The sequence below is a fragment of the Zeus faber genome (assembly GCF_960531495.2).
Source record: "Zeus faber genome assembly, chromosome: 1".
Classification (NCBI taxonomy): Eukaryota; Metazoa; Chordata; class Actinopteri; order Zeiformes; family Zeidae; genus Zeus; species Zeus faber.
This window is the reverse complement of record NC_137193.1, coordinates 15995832-16003988: the sequence shown is the minus strand read 5'-3', so window position 1 is coordinate 16003988 and position 8157 is coordinate 15995832. Positions and strand designations below refer to the sequence as shown.

Here is an 8157-nt window from a genome sequence, read left to right as displayed (position 1 = left end):
TTACTGTACTTTGAAAAGCAGAATTATTCTGCTTATTATTCTGTTATTCTCCCTTGTAGGTCGCGTTGGATAAAAGCGTCTGCTAAATGACTAAATGTAAATGTAACCAGAAACATAACCGCGGTGGGATTAATTACACCATACATGAACACAAAGGGTTTAAAAAATATAAAAAAAGCCGAAACAAGAGAAAAAAGTTCATCTGCAACGGCCGTTTTGGATCATGGATTTGTTTTATCTATGGTTCCTCGAACCTTCAGGAAGGTCCCGACAACACGTCGCACGAGCGCGCGGACCCTGGGACCCGGAAGCGTCTCCGGGGTCACGTGACGAAAACAACCGCGCGCGTTTGCGCTCCGGGTCACGTGGTCCAGGCGGTCAGGTGGTCCAGGCGGTCACGTGGTCCAGGCGGTCAGGTGGTCCAGGCGGTCACGTGGTCCAGGCGGTCAGGTGGTCCAGGCGGGGGGCTCCCGGGGCCCAGGTGAGTGAACTCCCACGCCGCCATGGCTCCTCTGAGGTTCTGCGCCAATGTCTCCTGGCTGTTCGCCGAGCTGCCGGATTTCACGCACCGCATCCACGCCGCCGCCTCCGCCGGCTTCCGGGCCGTGGAGGCGGCGTGGCCCTACGACACCGAGGTGGAGCGTCTCCGGCGGGCCAGGCGGGACGCCGGCGTGGAGGTGGTGCTCATCAACACTCCTCCAGGTGGGGTTAATGCAATTCATTTCACGCGAAAGGGTCCTATGCCACTCGTGCTTAAATGCGCCTGAGAAAGCGCGAGTGTAATTCAACGCGACTCTGTTGATATCTGCAAACGCCCGAGTACAATATACAGGTACTCCTCACTTAACGACATACCCGCTTAATGACCGATCGGACTTAGGACCAGCTCTCCGACCAGTACAATACAGACTGGTCGGAGAGCTGTACATATACACATACACTATACTTATATACACTATATTTGCTATATATCTCATCGCATCACTGTTCTCAGTCTCGTTCCGCCGTCTGTCAGTATTCACTACACTAGCGTTTGCAATGGCCACGCCCCCTTACCGTGAAATAACATGGTTCCTCGCTTAACGACCTGGTCCTAGGAACGGAACTTGGTCATTAAGTAAGGAGAACCTGTATTGTCATGTCACAGGTTGGGCCCCATATCTCGTCAAACCGTCATCAGGTAACGTCATCAAAACAATTTGATCATTTCCCTTTGTCTGCATCCAGGCACTTCAAGGGAACCTATTATTAAAAAAGGCACTTTTTCGGTGCTTGTGCACATTCATTTGGGTCTCTGATGGGCCGACTAACACACACTGTGAAATAAGACAACCCAGTCGTCTTCTTCTATGCGCTGTCATTGAACAGGTGATTCAACAGTTGTTCGGATTAGAATTAGAACGCTCCCCATCGGAGTAACTCCACCCACGGCTTGAGAACGCCAAGCGCTGCCAGGAAGTGCTCTGTTGGCTGCAGAGACCGGCACAAATATACTAAAAGAAAGGGCAATTAATACCAACTGTCCATGACAAAACTGCAGGCGAGGGAAATCTAAGTATTTAAAAAATGATTCTGCTGGGTTATTTTTAAAGGGTGCGTTAGATAGACTGTGCCGCATGATCCGCTGTGCATTCCGCCAAGCAAAACCAACAAGTGTTTTTATTGTAGGTGTATTTATTTTATTTTTCCGACATTTACTAATTGAGTGAAACAAAAGGCCGGTAACGGGGCTTCAGCGCGAAGCCAAGCAGTTCTCATCTCATCGCCGTACAGTCACACCGCTGGCGACGGGGCTTTTGTGCACCTCGTGTTTGTGGGCGTGTCCGCTCAAAGTCGACCGGCTGTTGTGGGCACGCCAAGCATTTTAAACATCTCTCCCTTTCCATATTTGATATACATTATATTGATAGACGGTGCCACATATACTTCATTTATTTATTGAAATAGGAGCTGTTTACTTCGCAAAACGATTGACCTCTTGGTAAAAAAACCTGAATTATCCTGCCATCCATCCCCTAAAATAAAGAATAGACCTTATTGGAGAGACATGTTCCTTATTTTAGCGATTAGTTTAAGTGACGAGTGAAGAATCAGCGCCATTGAGACTGTATCTCGCCTCCTATTGTCTGTTGCCCGGCGCTGCCCATTTGCATAAAGTTGAAAACTGCTCAGCTTCTGTCGCCATAAAGCTGTCGGCTCGTGGGCGGTCGTCGCTCCGCCCCCTGCAGCTGGATGAGGCCACGCTCCGTTTGAAATGCATCTCAGCCTGTCACTTTGTAGCGCATGTACACCGGCGGTGTGACCATACCATAATATGAGTGGAGATTCAGCAACTGGATTGTTTATCTCTCACCTCAAATTTGTTCAGAAACCGAACCTGATGGACTGATAGGTGAGATGGGTGTACGTTTATGTACCTCATACAACTGGCTCACAGAGCTGGGGCAAGCAGTTCTGGAGTGGGCTTGGGGAGCAGCAGCATTTTCATTTAATGCATAATCTGGTATTTTCAGCAAAAAAAACTTCAGACATGTTTTGGGGGACCTCAGAGACCTATATTAACCTGTTGAAAAGGAGCATAATAAGTCCCCTTTAAAAGATGACACCCACAGATCAGTGGTTATTAATCTGATTTTAGATGCTCTCAATCCTTCCAGATTTTGCAGTCTTGGTAGTGTTTCTTTTGTGAATTTGGCTTTTAATTATAGCTGTTGGATTCAGCATTCGCATTTCCAGAAGTAGTTTAAATAAGTCAAAAGTGAAGGAATTCCTTCTAAAAGAAACAAAACATTATGTAACAATGGTACTGGCTGAAATGGAGTAGAACTTTGACCTTATAACTCACAGAAAAGACAAATTTCCACCGGTTGAAGATCATTGATGATGATGGACAGGCATGAATTGCAAGCAGGGTTATCAAATGCGCCCCATCCCTCGCACAGAAATATACTCATGGAATACTTAGTAACTATAATGGAAAAAAATGCAGATTGCATTGATTAGCAGAATATTTTTAAAAGTTGTTGAAATCGTACAGGCGAGGGCATATGTAGTATGAAGTTTCAAACAAACACAACCACCAATAGGTGAAAAAAATGTATCATATCAGAGCCCAAATCAGTTTATAGTACTGCCAGGTACATTTACATATACTAGGAATTTGTTCTGATGCAGGTTTGGTGTGTTTTACAACAGATGGTTAGTATAAAATAAAAAAAATAAAAAGCTTAAGTCTGATCAAAACAGACAATAATAATAATAAAATCAAAAGTAATTTATTTTATAATTATTAATTGTATAATAATTAGTTCAATATTTTCATTTACTTATGTTATATTATTTATTTGACCTTTATTGGCTTCTATCAAAACTTTTAAGATTTTTTTATTTCATTACTGTGATAAATTGTGTTTTTTGTATGAATCTCACTATGATGGCATGACTCTCAGAAAATCTTGGCTTTGGTTTTCAAAGGATAATTACGCCTGTTGAATCCTAACGTGAAAGGGGAGATCATGGTGGAGTGAGGATATGATGCTTGATGATGGCAGGTGATGTGGAGGCCGGGGACCTGGGCCTCGCAGCGGTCCCTGGGCGCGAGGCGGAGTTCAAGCAGGGCCTGGACCTGGCCCTGAGTTACGCCAAGGCCCTGGACTGCAAGAGGTGAGGCTCCGGAAAAGTTAAAGCCTCCCGGAAGTGATGCACTGGAACACGTATTTCCCGGCAAGGCGCAGACTAGTCTCTAGTCTGTAAAGTAGAATTTTGCAAATGGCGACAGAACACTTGTGCAGTAGCTTACTCCAGTCGAGCGATAAATGGAGGATTTTACTTCTATGACAACAGGGGAAGTTACAGCAGGAAAACCGCTATAACTTAATGTACAATGAGAGTGTTGTTTGTCCACGGGAGTCCAGAGGAAGGAATGGAATGTTAGAATGGGCTTTGAAGAGAGGACTAATGGACGACATATACACATACACTCACCTAGGTTTGAAAAAAAAACCCAAAAAAACCTCCAGTGATGAGATCATTTAACATGATATAATTAAAAAAAATCTTGTTCTATAAATGATCCTGTAGTCTACAAAACGTCTTCCTAAAATGAGTTCAGAAGCCTTGAAAGGTCTTCTTTCCAAATGGAGGGCATCAAAAGTCTGCTTTTCTCCCTTGTAGAAAGCGAGTAAATTGAAGTCAGTTAAAGTTGTTTTATCCCAAACTAAGCAGAAGGTTGTGCACGTGATTCTAGTTGTGTTCTCTTACAATATTTTCGGTACATCATTTGATTTTTAAAGTCTAGTAGTAGAACCTAACCCTTACCAACCCTAACCCCTAACCGAACCCTAACCACCTGCAGTGCGTCCAAAATTGTCCAAATTCCACTTTGTGTGACGCCCTCAGGATCCACCTGATGGCGGGTCGGGTTCCCGTGGGGTCAAAAAGAGCCTCGGTCGCCATGGAGATGGAGAGGGTCTTCATACAAAACCTGAAGTACGCCGCCGACGTCCTCTCAAAGGTAGACGACCGAGGAGCAAACAGGATTTGGACACTTGTGTGTTTTCTGGGTTGTTTTTTTTTTCGACGAGTTGGCGTGGAATTCTCAGAAACCCTGTGGAGCAGTCAGCAAATGAATAAATTAAAGTTATTGTTATGATTATAGTTCAGACGGGTTGGATTAAAGAATTATATTATGATTGGCACTAGTATTAAGAGGCACTTAACGCTTAATGAATGATCCAATTAAAACTAATAACTAGAACATACTTTTCAGTATATGAATACTTAACGTAAACCTGTAGTTTGATATTAATCAAAATGAACAAATAGGAATACCAAAATAGATTATCTACTTCATCTATCTACTTAAAATATCCACTTAGACGGCCACGTAGATACGTCATTCATCCCTGGAGGGAAATTGTGTTATGGAAACTCGCAAATGTAATAAGGTAATAGAAAAGAAATAGGAAAATTGACAATATGCAGTAAACCAAAAAGTTAGCAATAAACAAATTAACCTAAAGATTATCAATAAATAATGAAAGTAATCCTAAAATAAACCAAAAAATTGCAATATGAAATGAGCGTTAAATAAAAAAAACAAAACGGCCAACCTCTGTATCAACAATTGACATTTTGAAAAAATTGTGCAAGTTTGCATCCATTTATAATAAAACTGCATATACTGTCGCGTACCAGGGTTGAAAACCAAATGCTTTAACTATGTAACATTACTGCGGAACAAGGCAATAACCATTGTTTTTTTGGGGTTTTTTTTATATTTAAATGTATTTTTTCCAACAAAACGTTTGTGATATTCCAGGAGGGAATCACGGGTTTGATCGAACCGATCAACACAAGGATTACGGACGCCAGATATTTCCTCGACTCCCCTCATCACGGTAAGGCCGAGCGCCAACCATTTTCCCCCAAATTGGAGACGCCATCGGAGAACTCTCCGACGCAGTTTCTACCAGCTGGGGTTGGGGAGCGTCTTGTGACGTGGTAACGCGTCTGACTCTCAGAAGTGCAACAGCGAAGAAAGGACAGGCTTGAGTGCGTCACGCTCTAAGTGTCTGGGTTCATGATTGGCTCTGCATTATTAATACAATGCACCACACAATAACCATAAATAATTAAATTGTTATTGCTGATTATTACCCTCTGCTTCGCAATTAGCGGCCACGATTCTGGAGAAGGTGGGGAGGCCCAACATCATGTTGCAAATGGTTGGTACTTTGGCAAAATGCACATTTAGTCCTTAACAGACCTCACAAATAGAAAGATAAAGGGACGAGAACTAACTCGTCTCTTATCAAACCGTTTCAGGATGTTTTTCACTGGCAGATAATGGACGGCAACCTGACGCAGAACATACAGAAGTATTTCCCCCTGATAGGTAAGTACAATCTTTGTACGTTTCACATCGATTTAAATAGATTAGCTAAAACAACAAATACCAACTTTCAGGGCAAAGTACACTGGTGGCAAACAAAGCCGCCAGTGAACTTTGATTGGACCTTATCTAGCGAGGGGGCCGGCCATTTTGACGAAAACGCCTCCCGCTTTAATGTATTCTCACCTTCAATTTTGTGGTTGAATAAATTGCCATTTTGGCCAATGGACTATTTTGGCACTCACACCTCTACAAACGTGTCGTTACGAGCCGCGCAGTGTTTGAGCAGCGCATGGTCCGTTTGGGTTCCAGGCCACATCCAGATCGCTCAGGTCCCGGGACGCAACGAGCCGGGCGTGGCCGGGGAACTGGACTTCTCGTACCTCTTCAGCGCCCTGGAGGAGCAGGGCTACCAGGGCTACATCGGCTGCGAATACAAGCCGCTGCGTGAGTTACGTTATAGAGGGAGTGACGTTCGGACTGAAACTATACTTTCTGTCTTTGACTGAGATGTTTCGTCACTCCAGGGTCCACAGATGAAAGCCTCGGCTGGCTGAGGGATTACTGGACACGGAAGTAGTCGTAGCCCCGGGGGGGTGATCCGAAAAAATGCCGATGTTGCCATTTTTCAACCTGGGCCTTTCAATTACAGTTGTGGTTCATTCTGGCATTATAAACGAAACTCAAGGCCTTTTAAGTACTTTTTAAGCACTATTTTTATAATTTTAAGGAAGACAAATTTGACCACTTTTCAATGTGATCTTTGTAAAATGAAAATGTAATAAAATATCTATAATCTGATTGTCATCCACTATTATAAATTGATATTTATCTGACTTCTGTTGTAAAAGCAATTCTGGGAAAATTTTGTAGTTACGGTTTGGAAAACAAAACCCGGGGGAATATCACAGGTTTTCAATGATTGTTTTTTTTGTTTTTTTTTCTCTAAGCACTTCAGCGCAAAAGTGGCTATTTTTAAGGTGTTCCGGGACAAAATTCAAGCACTTCAAGAACCCTGCAAGAAGTTAATAGTGAAACCTCGCTGACCGCTTGACTATCGGGAACCTTCCCACTCTGCAGCAGCTTCTCACCGTGCCTGAAAAGCAGTATGACGGGGGCAAAAGTTCAAGCCATTGTATTTTTTATTTTTTTAATCAGGATTATTAAACCAAGACAAAAAAAATCTCTATATACATACATTAAATAGTCCCAATTACATACAGTGTGATATTGAATTAAATGCCGAGGGGTGATAACTCACGCGGTTCACCTTGATGATGACATTGACGACCCATATTCAGTGTTTCACAAATAAACCATGGAATCCTCACTTGGACATGAATGACATAGTTCTAGATTCACTTCACATTCTGCATCCTGTTATGAAATAAGAAAACTTCATATTATTTGGTTTCGTTTCAATGAAAACGTGGACTAACGTGAGTTTTTCGTTTTTGTTTTTTTTTTACGAGCGATTTCACTTCATTCTTACTGGTATTAAAATGTTCATAACAGTGGTTAACGCTGGGTTTCTCCTCTCCAACCTGACTTCCATTCTGTAAACAAAACGACTGATGACCAGCAATGCTCGACCAAATGAAACATCAATTCAGTTGTCGTGTTCACCGTCAAAACGCACCAACACAAAAACAAACCCACCTCCGGTGAGTGACGCTAATTAAAGCAGCCGATCGATCAGTGAGCCGCGACTGTCTTCTGAAGTTTGTCACCCTCTCGGAATGACACAGGCACTTTTTCGTCATTGAATCGACCGAGTAGGCGTTTACGGAGATGATAAACGATGTAAAGCCGATGCCATGGCGCAAAGCGGGGGCGGGGGGGAGCAAACGGCGAAAGGCACTTGGAGGCTGGAGATATGGTTGATATGGCAGTGCGGACATCTCAGCCTCCCTTTTAGCTTTAAAAGGGCGGCTCTCGGATGGCACCGTAAATTGTTGTGCACTTGATGTGTGATATATATATTTTTTTGCGTGAATGAAACACCTATCCTTATTTTCCGCTCATCCGGAAACGCCGCCGATCCATAAATCCCATTTTCGCGTTCAGCGGCCATCGCGTGTTGGGGGAGAGATTCGCCCCCCGGGTGCGGCCCCTCGACGCATGACCATTGTAGCCGTCTTTGTTTTTCCCTCAGGTCACATTTATGAAATAACATACTCGATTTGCGAGGGCAGGATCGATTTCGGTGGCCTTACGTTTGGGGCATTACGTTCGCGAGTGCTTTTAGAATTTCTATGTACATT

The 8157-nt window shown here is 43.4% G+C and overlaps 1 protein-coding gene across 1 annotated transcript; it reads left to right on the top strand.

The window, feature by feature from the left end:
- Positions 1-414: 414 nt before the first annotated feature.
- Positions 415-6694, top strand: hyi (hydroxypyruvate isomerase). The gene is made up of 8 exons (XM_080018157.1): positions 415-702; positions 3552-3663; positions 4399-4513; positions 5321-5399; positions 5677-5726; positions 5827-5896; positions 6206-6340; positions 6421-6694. Exons 1-8 carry the CDS (start codon positions 504-506, stop codon positions 6471-6473), a joined length of 813 nt encoding a protein of 270 aa, XP_079874283.1. The 5' UTR covers positions 415-503; the 3' UTR covers positions 6474-6694.
- The last annotated feature ends 1463 nt before the right edge of the window (positions 6695-8157 follow it).

Excerpts from the sequence above, each read along its gene's own strand:
- hyi (XM_080018157.1), top strand. The coding sequence starts at position 504 with ATGGCTCCTCTGAGGTTCTGCGCCAATGTCTCCTGGCTGTTCGCCGAG. Across the intron at positions 703-3,551 it reads GCTCATCAACACTCCTCCAG|GTGATGTGGAGGCCGGGGAC; the intron begins GTGGGGTTAATG and ends TGATGATGGCAG. Across the intron at positions 3,664-4,398 it reads AAGGCCCTGGACTGCAAGAG|GATCCACCTGATGGCGGGTC; the intron begins GTGAGGCTCCGG and ends TGACGCCCTCAG.